Below are 20,947 nucleotides of genomic sequence, written 5' to 3'. Positions count from 1 at the left end.
GACAACCCGTCACGGGCCTCCTGTCCACACGCTGCTCCACGGGCAAGCGCGAGCGCGGCCGCCAGACCTCCGGTCAGAGGAAGGGCGCCTCCCGGGGCCTCTGGGGTCCCCTGCGCTAATTCCTGGAGACAACTGGGTGCTGTTGGCCACAAAGGATGTCCCCCAAACGGGCGGCAGAGCCGAGTTATAAGGAGTTAGGACGGCCACAGGGGTCCCGCCGCGGTAGAGCCAGGGCACGGCTTCCTCATCCACGTCACTGGTTCACTCCGGTGCCGCTAAATTCTACCAGAATATTACCCGCACGTGAAGCCAGCCAAAGCTTGCTGGATCCCAGAATTAGGTGCTCGCTCATTCACCGGCTGTTCCTAGTGCCCGAGACTGAGTCAGGTATTGGATACAGCGGGGACAGGGCTGGGGTGATGACCGCCCGCTCGTTCTGGGTTGTGAGGGCAGCTGTTGCCCTACAGGTAATGGGAAATCACGGAAGTTCCTTGTGCAAGAAAGCGTCATGGTCTGAGTTCTGTTCAGAATTTTTAAGAGACCATCTCCCGTCATTATAGTGAAAAAATTCTGTCACAAGAATTCTATGTCTGGCCACGACGGAGTAACTGGGGCCAGGCTTCCCCTCTAGCCACATATTACTAGAAAACTAGGCAAAATATGTCGACAACAGTCCTCAAAAAATTGGACCACAGTTACCATAAGACGGTGATTCCTGAAGGAAAAGAAATCAGTGAGGTGAGCCCCGGGGCTGTCCAGCGACCCACCAGGGGGCACCGCACAAAAGTACAGCATGGGGCAGGGGGACCCGAGTGCATGATGGCTCTCTCACGGGGCTGAAGAGAGCTCAGTGCTCAGAGCTGAAGAGACTAGACCCAGGGAAGCCCAGGGTGGCCGGGCCCTGCAGGGGCTGCATCAGCTAGTACAGGAAGGGCTGCAGAGAGCTCACAGGAGACCCTGGGGCCTGTTGCTGAGTTCTAGGCTGTGTGGGTACAGGGGGGACACCCCATGAGGCTAGACAACTCACAGGGCTGGGGGATTTCCGAGTCCCAGCCAGTCCTTGTGGGATGCCTGCCCCTCGAAGGAGACCCCGCCTGTGTTAGGCTTCAGTCGTGTGGCTCACAGAGCCTACCATAAAAGCTACGTTGGACTTGCCCTAAAAAGCCTAAAAAGAAGCCTCAAAGGGATCAAACCAACCCACAAATAGCTTAACTGCCCATTACACAAACTTCCACACTCTTCAAAGGAAGACAACAAAACCCAGCCCACAGCTGAAAATCTCTAGACAAGTGAAGACGCAGAAAAATGTGACCTGTAACCAGGCAACAGGACAGACCTGGGAACGACAGTGATGGTGAGTCAGCAGCCAAGGATGTGAAGACACGTAGCGATATTGCAAACACGCTCAAGGGTGCTAGGAAAGCAGCGAGGAGAGAGATGACGGGCTGTAGGAGGGACAGGGGCGCTGCTGAGGCAAAGACACAGCCTCTGAAGCGGGTGGGTCACGGGATGGCATTAGCGTATATTAGACACCGTGGAAGAAGAGACCAGTGAGCTTAAAGACAGAGCTAAAGAATCTACAAAGGGTGAAGCATAGGAGAGAAAAAGAAGGGCTGAAAGTGCACATGTCTCCACGGCAGTAGGAAAAGCTCAAGGGGCCAATGTTCTTCTGATTCAAGGAGGAAATACCTGATCCTCACGAATCCCCACAAACAAAGCCAACTCAAGAATTATCCTAGTTAAGTTGCTGGAAACCAGTGATAAAGAGAAAATCTTAAAAGCTTTCTAAGTGGGGCGCCTGGGTGGCGTAGTCGGTTAAGCGTCCGACTTCAGCCAGGTCACGATCTCGCGGTCCGTGAGTTCGAGCCCCGCGTCAGGCTCTGGGCTGATGGCTCGGAGCCTGGAGCCTGTTTCCAATTCTGTGTCTCCCTCTCTCTCTGCCCCTCCCCCGTTCATGCTCTGTCTCTCTCTGTCCCAAAAATAAATAAAAAACGTTGAAAAAAAAAATTTAAAAAAAAAAAAAAAAAAAAGCTTTCTAAGTGGTATGCCCAGAACCATACACTTTATATTCTTACAGTTTATCTACCACAGAGATAAGGGTTCTTTTCCCAATTTGCACAAAAACTACTCTACTAGGAGAGCCCCTGGGAAAAGGGCCCTCAGGGTCTACTTCAACTTTTTTTTTTAACGTTGATTATTTTTGAGAGACACAGAGAGACAGAGTGTGAGCAGGGGAGCGGCAGAGAGAGAGGGAGACACAGAATCGGAAGCAGGCTCCAGGCTCTGAGCTGTCAGCACAGAGCCCGACGCGGGGCTCGAACTCACAAACTGAGATCATGACCTGAGCCGAAGTTGGATGCTTAACTGACTGAGCGACCCGGGGGCCCCCAAAACTTTCCTCTACATTATTCTAGCGAAATTTCTGACGCAATCTATAAAATACTTTCTCTCAGCAACTTTATAAATATTCTGAGAGTGAACATACTAGAATTTTTAGACCATTTTGAAAGTCCTTTGGTAAAAGCCCTCCAGCATGTCAAACAATATTCTTCAGCAGGCTCTTTATGAAAGTGTAGCACGCACAGAAAAATGCACAAATCCCAAGTGCACGGTCAGATCTGCACGAGGGAACGCAGCCCCAGCTCCCAGATCAAGAGGCAGAACCTGAGTGGCCCAGAGCGCTAACCATCCCCTGGCGGGAACAGAGGACTCACTGAAACGGTCCGGCCCGTACACTCCACTCTTTTCACACCGCAGATTCCTAAGAGAGGCGTTTTCCACCAAGAATCGAAGTAATCCATTTCCTTGGCGTAGGAAGGACACACGCCTGCTTCCAGGGAGGGCCTCTCGGGGAGGACGAGGAATGGATGGGTTGGGGGGCGGGGAGGGGGCCTCCCCTGTGATTTTCATGCTTGAGAAAAAAGGTCTAAAGCAAATATGCCCAAATGGTAACATGTATCACTTCGGGGAGGCAGGTATGTGCTCACTGGCTTTATTAACTTTGAACTTCTGTGTTCGCTGGGAAAAAAAAAAAATCACAACAGAAATAATTACTAATAAAAATGCTCTCCAAACATCTCGCAGAACTGAAGGCAACGAGCACACTGGAAGGCATCTCGGCAGAAAGCAAGTCCCCGTGCTTCCCCGAAACTAAAATCTACTGTCTGACTGGTGCTTACAAATACTTAGTACTTCATACCCTATAAATACACTCTGTTATTCTGGGTATAATTTTTCAGTTCTAAAACAAACCATAAGGAATGTGATGTATTAAACCAAAATAAAGAACTCTGGTTAAAACAGCCCCTCTCGCACAGCAAATTACAAACTAACATTTCAGCTCTTCTATTTAGCAAACAGTTTTGAAAAATGCGCAATTAGGCTGTACCGCCTTTCTGATGAGGAAAGTGGGAATCCACGGAAACTGGACAAAAACACACGGCATCCCTCTGAAACCTTTTACATCTTTCTCGTCCATCATTTCATAGACCACAGTTCCCCTGGCCACAAACACTCAAGATTCCAGCACTCTGCTCGGAGGTTAGCCCCCAGTCACTCTATCGGCAGGGGTCACCTCCTGTCAGGGCTCGCAAGCAGCCTGACGCTCTGTGCCTGCACCGCGATCCCCCAGACGGCGGAGAAGACAGGACACAGACGGAGGGGACGTGCCCAGAGGGAGGCCTGGGAGCCGTGCGGCTCCACGTGGCAGGAGCCCAGGGAGCACCCGTCATGGGATCCAGACGCGTGTGGAGTTTCACAGGAGGCGCCACTTCTTTCCAGGAACAAGCACAAGCAACAGGGAGTCTGTCTGTGAGTTGCAGGAAGAGGTCAAGGCAGAGGCTCTCCAAATCCCAGCACCCGAGACAGGAAGAGTCACTCCTGGACACCGAAGTTTACTATGAATGTGAAGCCGGTGGAACTCAGAGCCTCGAGGAAGAGCCACAAGGAGAGCTGGAGGAAGGAGAGGCCCCAGAGGCGGGAAATGGGGGTGCTCCCTTGGGTCTGATCTAGGCCACACCCACCATCGTTCACTGGGTGTCCAGCCGGGATGAAGGAGGCGACAGAGCCTGGAAAGACACGGACAGCCCGTGAGCTGTGATCAGCCCTCATCAGGTGTGTTCAAACTTTCAGGGGTGGGTGGGTCCCTCGCTGAGCCCTGGAGACAGAGTGGCCAGACCCAAGTCCCTCACCACCCGTCCAGGGGAGCAGGTGAGAAGGAGGATTGTAAAACTCTCATCTATAGCAACCTACTTTCCTCTTTCATTTCCTAACTTTGTTCTATAGAACAAAGTTCTACTTAGAAACAAAACAAGCCTGCACAGGGCAGCTCCCCAGGGACGTATGGCACGTGGAACAGGCCCGCAGGCTCCCCTTTCCCACACACCTCCAGGGAGGGGTGGGGCAGCAGATTGAAAATCAGACACAAACTGAACAACAGCAACCAAAGGAGGAGGCAGTCTCCTGCCATGAGCTTCAAACAGGAGAAAGGAAAAAAAAAAAAAAAAAAAAAAAGGAGGGGTAAAAAAGCCAAGGAAAGATTAAAAAAGAAAAAAAAAACCAAAACACTTGTGACAGGTTCTATGCCTGGTCCACCCCTGAGTGCCTAGCAGTTGTCCTGGGAAAGGAGGTGACACAACAAGACCCCAAACATTCTCAGTAAGGCAGGATAACGGGGAACCTGGGGACAGTCGAGCATAAACCGTTGGGGGTGGATTCCTCGCTGGCACCGAGGATCTTGCCTGGGCGGGGGGGGGGCGGGGCGCGGGTAGGATACAGAGACTCAGTGCTGCAGCCTCTCTGGGCTTGAGAACGTCGTTGCCAGAAAACAGCGATCCAGGTCACGGGGGCCTGCTGACCTAAGTAGATGGGAAGATGAATTGACAGATGGGTAAATGGATGGGTGGGTGGAAAAACCAATGGATGGATGATGGATGGCTGAATGGCTGGCTGGATGGATGGATGGAAAGACAGATGGATATACGGGTGGGTGGGTGGATGGATGGAAAGACACATGGATGGCTGAGTGGATGGACGGATGGATGGATGGATGGATGGATGGATGGATGGATGGAAAGACAGATGGACATACGGGTGGGTGGGTGGATGGATGGAAAGACACATGGATGGCTGAGTGGATGGACGGATGGATGGATGGATGGATGGATGGATGGATGGATGGAAAGACAGATGGACATACGGGTGGGTGGGTGGATGGATGGAAAGACACATGGATGGCTGAGTGGATGGACGGATGGATGGATGGATGGATGGCTGGCTGGATGGATGGATGGAAAGACAGATGGATATACGGGTGGGTGGGTGGATGGATGGAAAGACAGATGGATGGCTGAGTGGATGCATGGATGGATGGATGGATGGATGGATGGAAAGACAGATGGATATACGGGTGGGTGGGTGGGTGGATGTATGGAAAGACACATGGATGGCTGAGTGGATGGATGGATGGATGGATGGATGGATGGATGGATGGATGGAAAGACAGATGGGTGGATGGATGGATGGATGGGTGGATGGGTGGATGGAAAGACAGATGGGTGGATGGATGGATGGATGGGTGGATGGGTGGATGGATGGATGGATGGAAAGACAGATGGATATACGGGTGGGTGGGTGGATGGATGGAAAGACACATGGATGGCTGAGTGGATGGATGGATGGCTGGCTGGATGGATGGATGGAAAGACAGATGGATATACGGGTGGGTGGGTGGATGGATGGAAAGACACATGGATGGCTGAGTGGATGGACGGATGGATGGATGGGTGGATGGGTGGATGGAAAGACAGATGGGTGGATGGATGGATGGATGGGTGGATGGATGGAAAGACAGATGGGTGGATGGATGGATGGATGGGTGGATGGGTGGATGGAAAGACAGATGGGTGGATGGATGGATGGATGGGTGGATGGGTGGATGGATGGAAAGACAGATGGGTGGATGGATGGATGGATGGGTGGATGGGTGGATGGAAAGACAGATGGGTGGATGGATGGATGGATGGGTGGATGGGTGGATGGATGGATGGATGGAAAGACAGATGGATACACAGGTGGGTGGATGGATGGATGGATGCGCCCATGGATGAGGGAAGACATATAACATGCAAGAGACAGAGACAAAGTTTGGTCCAGAAGGAAACACGACCTAAACAATGTTAAAACTCTTCCTGTTCTATGAGAGAACAGAGAGAAAACACCACTGATAAAACAAGTTGAGGACAAGATCAAGAAATACTATTATAGAACCAATAAAAAGTAAAAAAGAGAAAAGTTATGCCTGAAAATCAAATTAATGTCATAGGAAAAAAGACTTTTGCAACCAAATTGCCTTTTAAGTATGGTGAGAACAGACTGATTCTCGATGAAGCAGAAACGTGAGGAAAAGAGAGCCTGTGGGCTCAGGAACCTGCCAGTGAGACCCAGTAAAAGAGTGACACTGAGAAGGCTGGCTGAAGGGCTGAGGGTGGGCCTCCTCTCTCCCCGTCCACACGGGACCCTCACTCCTCTCCCCCCGTCCACACGGGACCCTCACTCCTCTCCCCCCCCACCCCCCCGTCCACACAGGACCTTCACTCCTCTCCCCCCCTCCACACGGGACCCTCACACCTCTCCCCCCTCCCCCTGGGACCCTCACTCCTCTCCCCCCCCCCATCCACACAGGACCCTCACTCCTCTCCCCCCCTCCACATGGGGACCCTCATACCTCTCCCCCCTCCCCCCGGGACCCTCACTCCTCTCCCCCCCCCCCCGTCCACAGGACCCTCACTCCTCTCCCCCTCTCCACACGGGACCCTCACTCCTCTCCCCCTCCACCCCGTCCACACAGGACCCTCACTCCTCTCCCCCCCTCCACACGGGACCCTCACACCTCTCCCCCCTCCCCCTGGGACCCTCACTCCTCTCCCCCCCCCATCCACACAGGACCCTCACTCCTCTCCCCCCCTCCACATGGGGACCCTCACACCTCTCCCCCCTCCCCCCGGGACCCTCACTCCTCTCCCCCCCCCCCGTCCACACAGGACCCTCACTCCTCTCCCCCCCCACCCCGTCCACACAGGACCCTCACTCCTCTCCCCCCCTCCACACGGGACCCTCACTCCTCTCCCCTCACTGTCCAAACGGGACCCTCACTCCTCTCCCCCCCCCTTCCACACGGGACCCTCACTCCTCTCCCCTCACTGTCCAAACGGGACCCTCACTCTTCTCCCCTTCCCCTCCCCCCGGGACCCTCACTCCTCTCCCCCCCCCCCCCCCCCCCGTCCACACGGGACCCTCACTCCTCTCCCCTCACTGTCCAAACGGGACCCTCACTCCTCTCCCCCCCCGTCCACACAGGACCCTCACTCCTCTCCCCCCCTCCACACGGGACCCTCACACCTCTCCCCCCTCCCCCTGGGACCCTCACTCCTCTCCCCCCCCCCATCCACACAGGACCCTCACTCCTCTCCCCCCCTCCACATGGGGACCCTCACACCTCTCCCCCCTCCCCCCGGGACCCTCACTCCTCTCCCCCCCCCCCCCCCGTCCACACAGGACCCTCACTCCTCTCCCCCCCTCCACACGGGACCCTCACTCCTCTCCCCCCCCACCCCGTCCACACAGGACCCTCACTCCTCTCCCCCCCTCCACACGGGACCCTCACACCTCTCCCCCCTCCCCCCGGGACCCTCACTCCTCTCCCCCCCCCCGTCCACACAGGACCCTCACTCCTCTCCCCCCCTCCACACGGGACCCTCACACCTCTCCCCCCTCCCCCCGGGACCCTCACTCCTCTCCCCCCCCCCCGTCCACACAGGACCCTCACTCCTCTCCCCCCCTCCACATGGGGACCCTCACACCTCTCCCCCCTCCCCCCAGGACCCTCACTCCTCTCCCCCCCACCCCGTCCACACGGGACCCTCACTCCTCTCCCCTCACCATCCACATGGGACCCTCACTCCTCTCCCTCCCCCCATCCACACGGGACCCTCACTCCTCTCCCCCCTCCACACGGGACCCTCACTCCTCTGTCCCCCTCCACACGGGACCCTCACACCTCTCCCCCCTCCCCCTGGGACCCTCACTCCTCTCCCCTCCCCCCGGCCACACAGGACCCTCACTCCTCTCCCCCCCTCCACACGGGACCCTCACTCCTCTCCCTCCCCCCATCCACACGGGACCCTCACTCCTCTCCCCCCGTCCATACAGGATCCACACACAACCGCAGCTCACAGCCACAGGCCCCAATTATGAAGTTATAGCTACGCATTCTGCCGGCGAAATGTACCCTGGGGCCAGGAACCCAGGAGAGGTGGGAACAGAGGAGGAGGGAGGGAGCTGCGAGCCGCGCCTCCCACGGGGTCTGAGCCACCGAGCAGCCTGAGCGCCCCCCGCCTGGTCCTGCCTGCCTGAAGGCACACCCCCGGAGAGCCCTGATCCGCCCTCGCGTCCTGGCGTGTCTGGCGCCCTGTCCACCTGCCTCAGCTGCTGTCTGTAGGGACACCCGTGGGGACACTCGCCTGTTTCAGGCTTGCCGGGTTTGGGTTGGTCTTTCAAAACCGTTTTCTCCGTTGCTTTTCTTTTAATGACTTAACGTATTTATAATACACATGTCTCATTTTACCCCAAAAGGTCGTTTTCCTCAAGGATGGAATATGTGAAAATAAAGTGGGTATTAAATGCCAGGGGCTGGGAGGAGAGACGTGGCGTCGGAGTCGGGTACATCTGCTCCGAGCCGCGCGGCTGCCGTGATCCCACATGCGGTCCTCCCTCTTGGAGCCCCAGCTCTCCCAGGCTCTCGCCTAAACGGGTCGCCGTCTGTTTCCGGGGTCCGGCTTCCCTGGCGGAGCACCACCTGCGGCTCACCGGTGTCGACGTGTGCAGCCGCAGGGGGCGTGATCTCAGGGCACGCGAGCGACTCACCTGTTCTGACGCACGTCTGCACCTGCCTAATGGGGCGGCCACCAAGACGGAAGCGGAACCGCGTGCACCGTGACAGGCACGGCTGACACACAGCGTGGCTCCCTGGGGACAGGCTCCTCGGCCCTCACCGTGCGCGGCTCCAGCCGGGCCGCCCCCCGGGCTCTTCCAGGCCCCGCGCCTCGCTCAGAAAATGCCAAGGCTGACGGTCTGATCCGCCCGGTGGTGGCCACGTGCTCACGAGCCCCTCCGCAGAAGACTCGCAGACCACGGCCGGTAAAGGAGTCACAGCCAAAAAATACACGCAACTCGCGCGATTCAACAACAAAAGATCCAAACAACCGGAGAAAAAAGGACTTGCACAGACGCTTCTCCAAAGAAGAGCCGCCGACGGCCAACAGGCGCGTGAGAAGGTGCAGGACATCACTCATCATCAGGGAAACGCAAGTCAAAACGACGGCGAGGGATGACCTCACCCCCATCGGAGTGGCTATCATCAAAAAGACCAGAAGCCACAGGGGTTGGCGAGGACGCGGAGAAAGGGGACCCTCTCGCGCCGCCGGGGGGAGCGCGAACCGGTGCGGCCACTGTGGAGGACGGGATGGAGGACCCTCCGGCAATGAACTCTAGAACCACCCCACCGCTGGGTACCTGTCCGAGGGACTGAAACCGGATGTCCGCGCCCCCACGTTCACTGAAGCGCTGCTCGCCGTGGTCAAGACACGGAAACAAGTGTCCGTCCGCAGGCCAACCGCGCCCCTTCGAGGCAGGCGAAGAGATAAGGAAACGCTGGGGCATCCACGCGGTGGAACGCCACCCGGCCCTCGAAAAAGAAGGACTTCTGCCTTTGAGACACACGGACGAGCCCAGAGGACATTACGCTGCGTGAGACGAGCCAGACGCAGCCGCTGCGCGTTCTCCCTTGTGCGTGGATCTAAAATACAGCCGACGCCTGATGGGGCGCCGGGCTGGCTCAGTCGGTCAGGGGCCCGACTCCTGGTTTCAGCTCGGGTTGTGAGTTCGAGCCTCACGTCGGGCTCTGGGCGGACAGTGTGGAACCTGCTTGAGATTCTCTCTCTCCCTTTCTCTCTGCCCCTCCCCAGCTTGCTAGCTCTCTAAGTAAACAAATAAACTTAAAAAAAAATAATAACATACACATGATGCTTGAACAGCATGGGGGTTGGGATGCCCTAACCCTAACCCCAATCCCCACATAGTCGAAAATCCGAAAATCCGCGCGTAACTTCCGACTCCTCAAAAAATTAACTAGTGACAGCCTACTGTTGACAGGAAGTCTCACCGATGACGTAAACAATACACATTTCATATGTTGTATGTATGAGATGCGTATTCTTACAATAAAGTCAGCCACAGAAAAGAAGCTGTTACTAAGAAAATCATAAGGAAGATACGCTCACAGGACTGTACTGTATTTATTGAGAAAAAAAACCCTGTACCTAAGCAGGCCTGCGCGGTTCAAACCCACGCTGTCCAAGGCCCAGTGGAGTCCGAGGCACAGACGTAAAAGGCAGAATGGTGGTGGGCGAGGGGACACGGGAGACGTTGGCCAAGGTTGACAGGGTTTCACTTAAAAGATGAGTAAGTTCTGGGAATCTAAGGCACAGACGGTGACCACACATCACAGGCTCGTATCGTCCACCTGAGAGTTGCCGAGAGAGTCAATCTTACGGTCCTCGCCCCCGCCCCCCCCCCGCCAACACACAGAGGGAACCACGTGAGGTGATGGGCACGTTAATTATCTCGATTGTAACGGTCATTTCACCACATCGCACACCTTAAATACATACAATTTTTATTTGTCAACCATGCCTCGATAAAGCTGGGAAATATAAAAATGAGATAATTTTGGAAAAAAAAACAAGAAGCCCCTGAGCAGTGTGGGTACTGGTAACAGGGACGTGCCAGAACGCACACAGGCCAGGCACCCAGTGTGGCCGAGGACGTGAGGCCTGGCCTCCTTCCAGACGGCACCCTTCCCAAGGCCCAAGGTCCCTCCCGTGTGTAACCCTAGTGACGGGCTAAAAATGGCACCTCTAGGGACGCCTGGGTGGCTCAGTCAGTTGAGGGTCCGAGTTCGGCTCAGGTCACGATCTCGCGGTTCGGGAGTTCGGGCCCCGCGTCGGGCTCTGTGCTGACAGCTCAGGGCCTGGAGCCTGCTTCGGATTCCGTGTCTCCCTCTCTCTCTGCCCCTCCCCTACTCGTGCTCTGTCTCTCTCTGCCTCTCAAAAATAAAGAAAAATCATAAAAAAAAAAAATTTTGTAATGGCACCTCTAACCGCACTCCACTCCAATTAGCTACTAAATGATCCTAACCTGCCGCACAGCCTCTTGGCCGCCAGTGACAAAGGGACTAACCGGCAGGGGACATCTCCCCGTGTCCCTGCGACTGAGCTCCAAGGACTGAGGCAGGGCAGTTGGCAAAGCCAAGGTCCGCGTTTAGGGCAACAAAGCCCACTCAGTGCCATAGGCTCAGGCCCCGTGGGGCTCCTCAGCGGCCTGGTGGCAAGGAGCTCGGTGCGCGGCCTTCCCTGCCACTCCGGGGACACGCCCGCTACCTTCCTGCCGCCCTATGGCTTGTCTTGCTTGGTGTGTGCTTGAACAGGGCGGACAGCAAAACAGGAAAGAGAGCAGGCTTAAAATCAAAGGCCATCTGCATTCAGAAAGCAAACAAGAATTAAAGATCACATGGCTTTCATCTGGTATTATTTCTGGTTTCAAAAAGGTTCCAGCTTCGATGTTAAGAGAATAACCAAAATTAGCAGAATTAACTGCTATTAGTTTATGGCATGGAGTTTACAAGTGACTTCAAAACTACGTGTCTTTGCGGGGGTGCCCGGGGTGGCTCAGACGGTTAAGCGTCTCACTCTTGACTCCGGCTCAGGTCACGATCTCACGGTTCGTGGGATCGAGCCTGCGTGGGATTCTCTCTCTCCCTCTCCCTCTCTGACCTTCCCCTGCTTGTGTTCTCTCTCAAAATAAGTAAATAACCTTAAAAAAAAAAAAAAGTGTGTCTTTGTCAGTAAGGGGTGACGGATGGCAGCTTCTGGACAAGGACAAAGGGGATGGCCCAGACCTGCCCCGTGTGGCCGGCGCCTGGGTAGGAGACGCCCACCAGCGCCAGGGAGGCCACAGCCTCAACCAGCCGTCTGCGTTGGCGTTCTATCGAACGGGGTTCTCCTGGCTTGTCTGCTTGTGTGACCGGAGGCTTTCGCCACGAAGGGAAAACTCTGAAAGCCACTGTTCCAACCCGGGCTCCGGCTCGCACCCGCGTGTCCTGTGAACGCCTTCCTTCAGATGCCCTCTGCACCGCCCACCGTGCGTGGCACCGGGCCCCCGGCGCGGAGGCCGTACGGTGACACAGGGGAGTGACCGGCACGACGGCCCTCGTCAGCAGTGCCGGGCGGCAAGGAAGCCCAGGCTGGTCTCACGGGGAGGCCGGCAGCGGCCCAGGCCTCTCGGAGGCACTGCCACGGGACCCGGAGTGCGCTGGCATACAAGGGGTCTGAGGGACACGTGAGACCGGGGCGGGAGGACGGGGTCACCACCACCCCAGCTCTGAGCAGGCAGGGAGCGGGGCCAGTGAGGTGTCGGGAGGGGAGCAAACCTCGAAGGGACGGCAGTTTAGGCGAAGGGGGTGCGGCCGCAGCCTCCTGGGGCCGGGATGCAGGGCAGGGACGAGAAGGCGGCAGGGGACATGCCCCCAAGGGGTCTCTGAGACGCTGGGACCAGCACGCTGGGAGAGGGGAGAAGTGGGAGGCTCGCGCGGGTGACGCAGCGAGCGAGTGAGCGAGCCCGCCGTGTGCCCGGGGTGGGGGCGCTCGCACGGCTCCCTCACACGCCGCGCCTCTCCACCGCGAAAGCACGTCTAGGGAGGGCGGAACGCAGTCTGACCTTCTGAGGATGTAGGAGTCGGGTGGGCAGGGACTCCTGGCAAAGCTGCCTGGTGCAGAGTGAAAAAGAGAGAGAGAGAAAGCAGGAGAGCGAGCTTCTGTGACAATAAAGCCGCAGGGCTCCGTGGCCCAGGACGGGAGGCCCACGTGCCCCGCTCGCGTCTACACTGCAGGCCCGCGCATTCCCACCGGCCCACGGCCGCCACGTCCGCGCTTCTGCTCCTGGGCCGTGGGCCTCCTCTGTGAGCAAGTGTCTGAATAACTTCCCAAGGTGGGGGGGGGGGGGGGTCATTACATTTTTAAGCCTCTCTTTAATGCTAGAATGTTCTTCCTTTCCTCGAGGCCAAATCTGCCCCCGGACTCACCCCAGGTCCTGGCGTGCCCTCCACGGAGGCTGGCCTCCATCCAGCCCTGCCTTCACAGGGCGGTCTCTGGCTGCCGGCAGCAATGAGCCCCTCTCCTTCCGAGAAAGCGGGTGACACTCAAGTTGCCAAAAGTCGCACAACAGCATTGTCCGACTTCCTCCAAATAAAGCCACACAGCTAGATGGTGAGAGGTTGTAAGACACAGGGAGAAGCGGGGACACCGCGGGAGGCGGAAGGCAGCCGCGACTGCCGGTGCTTCCGAGTGAGTGACTCACCCGTCACCAGAGCCACGCGGGGTGTCCACGTGGACACCGTCCTAACCTGTGAACGGGGTGCTTTCCAGACCGGGTCCCCAGTCCCTGCCCCCCTCCCGTGGAGACTGTGGGGCTGGAGCTCCTAGAACTAGCCCGCGAGCGCAATGAGAAACGTTTTCTTCTTACGATCGGAAGAGAATCGAAGGTGGAAAAGTGATAAAAGTATGAAAAACTAAATAAAACACACACGGGCTGTCGGTGCAGTTCCTAAAATTCGGGGCGTGCTCAAGAAGTAGTGGGCCCTTCCCTACCCACCTCTGCCGCAGAGGGCCTCGCGGGGCACGGGGGCCATCCCCAGAGACGCTGGGGCCCACAGGGCCCGGAGAGGGGGCCCCCACCCGCCACTGCCAGGACACTGCTTCCTTAGCAAGGACACACTGGACCCCAGGTCAGGGGTCCCCCCCCCCACGTGGGAGGCCTGGCTTCGTAAACACTGAGTGGACGTCAGGGCCCCCACACCCACTGCTCACGGGGGGAAAGTGTCCCAGCCTGATCAGGCCTCGTATTTACGGTTAAACTGAACTTGTCACGTGTGTAAGTTTCCTGCAGAAACGAGCATCTTCTACCGGGAAGGATAAACTGGAACAGCAGAAAGGGAATTTTATAAAAACCACTTTTATCCTGGATTTGGTTACCGGTCCTCTTTCTTTTCATTAAGGAAATGGTTCCCGCTCCCAGCTGAAGACCGATTAAATGGCATGACTATCACCGTGTGTGAAAAAGGGAACGTAATTCCTTTTATTAAAATGAATCAATCCCCAAACACAACCTTCAGGATCCATGGTCTCCACCTCAGGTATCAGCACGTCTGTAATTCAAGATGTGCTCCGCGCGTGCCCGCGACCGGCGGCGGCTCCCGGCCCCACCTGCCCTCCGCGCCAGCAGCCCCGTCCAGGGCCCGCCACCCCACCAAAGCCAGCAGTTGTGGGACAACAGGAAGCGTCGAGAAAACCACGCTTCGTTTCTGTCTCCCGGGCAAAACCGGGGCAACCTCGGGCCCCACGGCCGTCCGGCTCCTGCTGCTCGTGTGCGTCAGACCTACGGCCAGCAGACAGCGAGAACACAGGGCTGAGACCTTTCGATAAGCTATAAATCCAACTCTCCAAAGACAGAAGAATAGATTCCTTAAAACATGTAAAACACACACACACGGCTTGTGAGCATAAGGACTTTACGAGTCTTACGAGCGACAGGGAACCACCACGGAGCAAAAATGATAAGGTCACAGCAGGGCAACTGCCAGTGGGAGGGGACATGCCCGGCCACCTCCTTTCTGGACGGAACCCGTGACAGAGCTCCCACACGCTATTCAGAGGCGGGAAGAGGGCTCTCACCTCCTGTCCAGCCCGCAGGCCTCAACTCACCCACTAGGCTGTTCCTAAGAAGGGAACATATCGCACTTCAGTCTCACCCGAATTTCCAGAATTGCTCAAATTCGGCAAGAGCTTTGAAATCTTCACTTGCTGGTTAAAAAGACGGCGTGTTTTAACTTGTCAGCACAGGTGGGATGAGACGTGCTGCAGCCAACGCCCGGACGGCCGCAAGGGCTCCACCCGCTCAAGGTCAGGTTCCTAACATGTCTCTGCAATAAACGGCTTCCAGAACTCGTGTCTCGGTCACCAGGGAGCCATGGGAAGTTCCCCCAAGTCAGCCCTGACCAAAACCCTCCCCCAGAGGACGGGGAAAAGCAAGGAAAACATCTCTTCTGAGTGAATCAATGGCAAATACACTTTCACAATGTGAACAAACACTCGATAAAAATAATAAAAATATACATCAGAAATTGTGACTTACCACCATCAGATACAGTTGCAGACTGAAAGAAAAGAGAGAGAGACATGAGTTAATGAAGCCTCATGACCAAGTCGGGCAACAGCAGGCCTGTCGTCTGAGGAACAAGCCGCCAGGTCCTCCGGAGGGGCTCCCGGCTCCCAGTGTGGGCGCCCGAGGACGACCAGACACCTCAGTGAGTCAGGAGCTCTGCTCCCACTTCCTGGGTGAACCCCGCCCAAGCCGGGCAGGCCGGGGACACGGGGCTCTGCGGAAGTCATCATCCTTTTCATTCGAAAACAACAAATCCCGGCACGTCTGGCATCATTAATAACACGCTGGAGAAACCCGGTTTGGGAGCCCGTCGGTGTGCATCGCCCACAAGCCACACCGGCCCGCGCCAGGCCGCTCTGGCACCTCCGCTTGCCGCGGGGACCGGGCCCCTCCCGGTGACGGTGACAGGTGCCCGGGTGACGGCACGGCAGGGGCCAGGAGGGCGCCCGCAGGGGGTGAGAGCGGAGGAGAGGTGGGGGGCCGCTCAAAGGCACCGGGGAAAAGACCCGACGAGTCGGGCAAGGGCAGAACAGGCCGGTAGGAAGGCAGCAGGAGGCTGTGAGGGGGGGTCCCGGAAGGACAGGCGGTCGGATGAACAGAACGGGCCCGTCGGAGGAGGGCTCCTGGGAGACGCAGGCAGGCGGGGAAGGAGGGAGGCGGGAGGAGCAGCTGAGGAAGGACAGGATCCGGGCGTGCGCGCACGGGAAGCCGGAAGGAGCCGACGAGGGCGGGACCCAGGAGCCCGCGGGGACACCCTACAACCCTGTGGGACGTCCCGGTCACAGCAGGGGCCCAGCTCTGGAGAGCAGGTGCAGGCCAGGCCCGACGGCACTGGTGCTGGGCCTCCCCCGGCCTCCACCACGCGCGGGACCAAACCCCGCAGCTCGGGTTCCGCGGCAGGATGAAGGCCGCGCACGCTCCTCTCAGTGGCGGCCGCCGCCCTCCCTGGCTCAGTCCTGGGAGCCCAGCGCGGAGACAGACTTGCACTCGGGTCCTCTCCGCAGAGGCAGCCGAGACCTGAGCGCGGGACTCGAGGAAGCTCTTGCCAAAGGCGCGGCTGACGGCCCATCCCCAGCGCCAGGCCCCCCGAAACCTCACCCCCCAACCCGCGTGCAAGATGGGGGACCCCCTCCCATTCTGAGCCCCTCACCTCGTGGGTCTCAGACCTGGAAGGCTGGAGGGCCCAGCTAAGGGATGGATGGCCTTCTGCCCCAGAAAAAGGGCCTGTCCTCTGACAGCCCGGAGTTTTGGAATAGGGGCTTCTCGCTGTTTCAAACCATCGCGGGTCCTGGGGCAGAAACGCCCCAGAACTGTATCCTGGCACCTTATCGGTACGTTTCCAATAGTAAAACCACACACCGTTGTGTGTCCGGTTTTTACACGTCCATCTTGCCAGACGGGCAGGCGAGCGCGGACTCTGGCAAACCGGCCTGGGCCGTCAGCCCTCGCCCCCCAAGGGCGTGACCTTCCTCACACAAGCCCCCTTCCCAGGCCGACACACCGCGGAAAGCCGTCCTTCCGTACTCACGGTAAAGCACCAGCAACCACGTCATAAAGTCAAATTATTCCCTTGAGATTATGAGAAGAAAACCCACAAGGCCACACATAACGTCGGAAATGCTATCGATAATAATACTGGAAAAACGAATCCTGAAACGTAAACCTCAGAAATATGAAGGCCATGGCTGTGCTCACGCTGTGCTCACGATGGAAAGCAAGTTCTGACGTGCGCTACAATCTCTACGCCCAGCCCCAAAATGAACTCGAGGCACGTCCCCGAAGCCAGAAGAGGCGGAAGGAGGTCGGACAAGAGAGGGGCGTCACGGAGCGTCGCAGGGCAGTGCGCACGGATCCAGGTAAAGCTCAACCAACGTGCTTTTCACAGAAGTGTATTTTAGGGGCTCCTGGGGGCTCAGTCGGTTGGGCATCCGACTCTGGGTTTCGGCTCAGGTCACGATCCCAGGGTCGTACCCACGGCGTGAAGCCTGCTTGGGATTCTCTCTCCCCCCGTCTCTGCCCCTCCCCTGCTCCCAAAATAAATAAATGCACTTAAAAAATATATACTCTTTTTCCAGAATAATTTTAGATTTACAGAAAAATTGTGCAGACGGTATAGACACAGACATGCTTTCAACATACTGCTGCTCCGTAAACAGCAAAGGAGCCACTAGGCGGGACCGAGGGGCGGGCCGGGCATCGAGTGCAGGGCGCGGGCCACACGCCCCGGGACTCCTGGGCAAAGACGGCCAGCTCCCAAACCGCCTGGGAGGAGAGCGGCCCAACTGAGGCCCACAGGAGTTCCAAAAAGTGAGCCTGCCCCAGTAAAAGCTCACAACTCAAGAATCCCCCCAAACCCAAGGGAAGAACCCATGAGGAGAAAGAGCTCCCCGAAACAACTAGCAGATCCTCAGACGCTGGGAGGCTCTGACACAGAACGTCGAATAAAGATGAAATCGTGTATCAAAGTGGTGACGGAGGAAAGAGGAAGCGAGGCGGCAGACGTGGCCAGTAACCCTTGACGAGATGCTCACAATGAAACTGCACTCGTTGAAACGCGACGCTCGGTGCAGAGATTAGCAGTGGTAGGGCTGAAAAGAAAATCTGGGAATTGGAAGACAGCCCTGGAAAAGGTCACACTTGTGGCAGCTCAGAGGCCAGACCGGCCGGGAGGGTGCCACGGGGTGCCACGGGGGTGCCTGGGGGTGCCAGCCTGGACACGGGCCAGCAAAGTCAGAAAGGAGCGCTGTCCTGCGGGTGCGCACCCTCCATCCAGCCTGGAGAGCCACCCCCTCGGGCGCCCCTCGCGCACGTCCTCCGGGAGAGGGGCTCGGGCACTCCGTGCGTCACCCTTGTTCACCAGGCTCCGGGAGGGACTCAGCATCTCTGAGCCACGGCCTCAAACGTGTGTTTCCTTCCCTTTCCCCAGTTTGGGGAGCTGTGCCCAAAGGGTACTTTCCAAGTTTAAAATGCTAAGGAAAGTTCTAGGCGTCTGGAAAGCCGGGGGCTCGTGGGCTCTGTGTGCTGAGGGTCCTCCCGGAGGGGCCTGTAAGGGCTCAGAGGTCACAGATGTCCCCCGCCCACCCCACATTTCGGAGAAACAGGTGACGACTTTTCCTGACCACATTATTTAATTTGTAAATAATGTACAATTACCATTAACCTAACTCTTCTGTTTACTGTCCAATGTTTATTCTACTTGTAAGCACACACCACCAGGGAGGGGCAGAGCTGGGCCATTACGTCAGCCGATCCCCGCTCGGCACCCCAAGTCCTCAGCCCCTGACGTGGACACGGGAGCAGGCCGAGCACGGATCAGGGGCCTTCGCTCCAACAGCGGGGAGAGCCGAAAGAGGTGAAGCGGCCTGCCCACGGCGACAGGTGCCGGCGGGGAGGAGTCTGGGAGGTGCCCTGTGGGGAGCACAGGGCACAGCACTCAGCGCTCCGCATTGTGGGAGGGGGTGGGGAGGCCTAGGCAGACAACCCGCCAACAATGGGGCAGTGGGAAAGACGGGGAACCCCCAAATCATTTCTATTTGCCTCAGGACCATGACACGTCCGATTCTGACCCCTGTTACCCTTTTAAAGCCTGGAGTGCATTTTTTTTTTTTTTAGCACATCCTGGCCGCTGGAGGGGGGGAGCAGTCCCAAATGGCAAAGCTTCAGAAACTCCCACAGAACATTCCCAGAGAGCAGCTCCCACAAAAGGGGAAGCCAGCTGCTCAGTGTGACTGAAAGTCAGGCTTTCCCGATTTCTCGGCGTACGGAGACCCCGGGCCACCGTAAACATTTTTATGAATTACAACTTAACATTCCTAATGTTTGTTCTGTACAATTTGTGTTAAGAAGTTGATTTCATTTGCCCGCATTTTTGGGTTCTTCCCAAATTCCCATGCCTACATGTGATCCTTACAAAAGAAGCAGAATTGTAAAAACCAAGCTTCCAGGGAAGAAAGGTCCCGGTAAGTCAGCACTTTTCCGAGCGCTGTGCCGTAATCGTATAGCTCTAAAGAGTTCCAGCACACTCCTGCAAGACTGGAATTCAGTCTGTTTTAAAGAGACTTACGAAGTATTTGAGATACGTGGTTTAAGTTCAAACAATCTCCACTCCTCGGGTCAGTCTCGTAAGCCCGATGGTTCAGTAGAAATCACGTTTATTCCCAGCAGGGAATGTGTCTGGACCACACACATTCCATGGACATTTCATTTGGAATTAATGGTGTGCCAGTTTTAGACCATTTACACGAAGCATACTGGATGATGAGTCTAGCCTTTACCAAGGTTGAGCCTGCAAGCTTTAAACTATATCATTTCCAAATCACTGTGATCTATAGTAACACACAATAACATCCATTTTTCACGTTGAGTCACTGACAAAATTGCCCGTCTTAGACACAAAAAGCATTAGACACCTGGTCGTATCTGAGTCCTAAAGAAGAGACCAGGGCTGCAAGCTGCCCAAAGGCACCAAATGTTCTGAATACAGAGAGAATGTAAATAACCCAAATAACGAAAACCCCGAGGAATTGAACAAGTCTCCTTGCATCTAATATATGTTTATGTGACTTTTTAAAAACTTGATCGTTTCCGTTTTAAGTGAACCCTCGCCGGGCCGAGTGCAGAGGAGAGCAGGCGCGTGTGGGGCCTGTTGGGCTCATGCCCTGACTCAGCTCCGAGGGCCCAGACGTCTTCACACCCAGTCACGACCCTCGGCGTTATCAGGTCAGGTCAGTGGCCACCAGCCACGGGTGCGGATGACGACGACGACGTAAGATGGACAGGAAAACGTGAAACCCAAGAGCTTCCCGGATCTATGCTGTGCGCGAGCCCGGCCTCAGAGTTGCACGTGTGCGCGCGCGGGTCCTGCCGTGTCTCCATGACTCTGAGAGCCGCTGTGGGAAGCCCCCAGCCCCTGCTGTCCCCTCCCCTGGCCAGCCCACCTGCACCTTGTCAGGGAGGCCCTCCTCGCCAGGCCCCTGAGTGGGCCCGCACAGCCTCCACGTCGGCCCCTGCAGGCCGGCCCCCAGGTCCCTCGGTGGCGAGACGCCTGTGTGACCTCCCACAGACCTTGCAGTGGCCTGGCAAAAGGGCCAGGCTCGGAGCGCATCCCCTCGCGAGGATTCCACGGCGTTCCATCCCAACCCCGCCCTCTCCATGCTCACACACGTGAGCACGCAAGCACACCCCCCCCCCACACACACACACACACTACGGCTTTCCAGCAGGTTCCACCAAGAGACACCTGGGCAGAAAGCTCACATAAAGGCGGGGGGGGGGGGGGTGCACAATTTCTAAGGTTCAAACTATCACGTTCACGGTAAAGAAGTTCTGTGACCTAGGAGACAGGGATGACACACGGCACAGGCACTCGGGTGACAAACAGGACAGCTGGACACAGTCATGGGCGAGGGCGAGGGCACAGCCATCACGGCACGGCACACCACAGTTTGTGCGGCCCGACGGGGAGAGGCGCTGCAGCAGTGGGGGACCTTCAGTCGGCTCGCGGCTGAACCCGGGCCTCTCTCTCTAAAGTGTGCCTCAGAGCCACGCGTGTGCACGCACATCCCGTGTGCGGGTCCTGATATGCACGTGTGTTTGCGCGTGGGCACGTATGCAC

The 20,947-nt window shown here is 57.0% G+C and overlaps 1 protein-coding gene across 7 annotated transcripts in view; it reads right to left on the bottom strand.

The window, feature by feature from the left end:
* Nucleotides 1–20,947, bottom strand: part of RGS12 (regulator of G protein signaling 12) — a 122,205-nt gene that overhangs the window by 42,537 nt on the left and 58,721 nt on the right. For 6 of the 7 annotated variants that reach the window (XM_078446342.2, XM_081795474.1, XM_078446343.2 and 3 more), the window contains one exon: nt 15,304–15,325. The exons of the other annotated variant lie outside the window; for it this stretch is intronic. In XM_078446342.2, the coding sequence (XP_078302468.2) occupies nt 15,304–15,325 (22 nt within the window). The remainder of the gene's footprint in view (nt 1–15,303; nt 15,326–20,947) is intronic. 7 annotated transcript variants of the gene reach the window in all.

Source organism: Panthera onca, chromosome B1 (genome assembly GCF_046562875.1).
Source record: "Panthera onca isolate mPanOnc1 chromosome B1, mPanOnc1 haplotype 2, whole genome shotgun sequence".
In the NCBI taxonomy this organism is placed as follows: domain Eukaryota; kingdom Metazoa; phylum Chordata; class Mammalia; order Carnivora; family Felidae; genus Panthera; species Panthera onca.
Note: the sequence above shows the minus strand (reverse complement) of the source record. Positions and strands in the feature narration are given on the sequence as shown.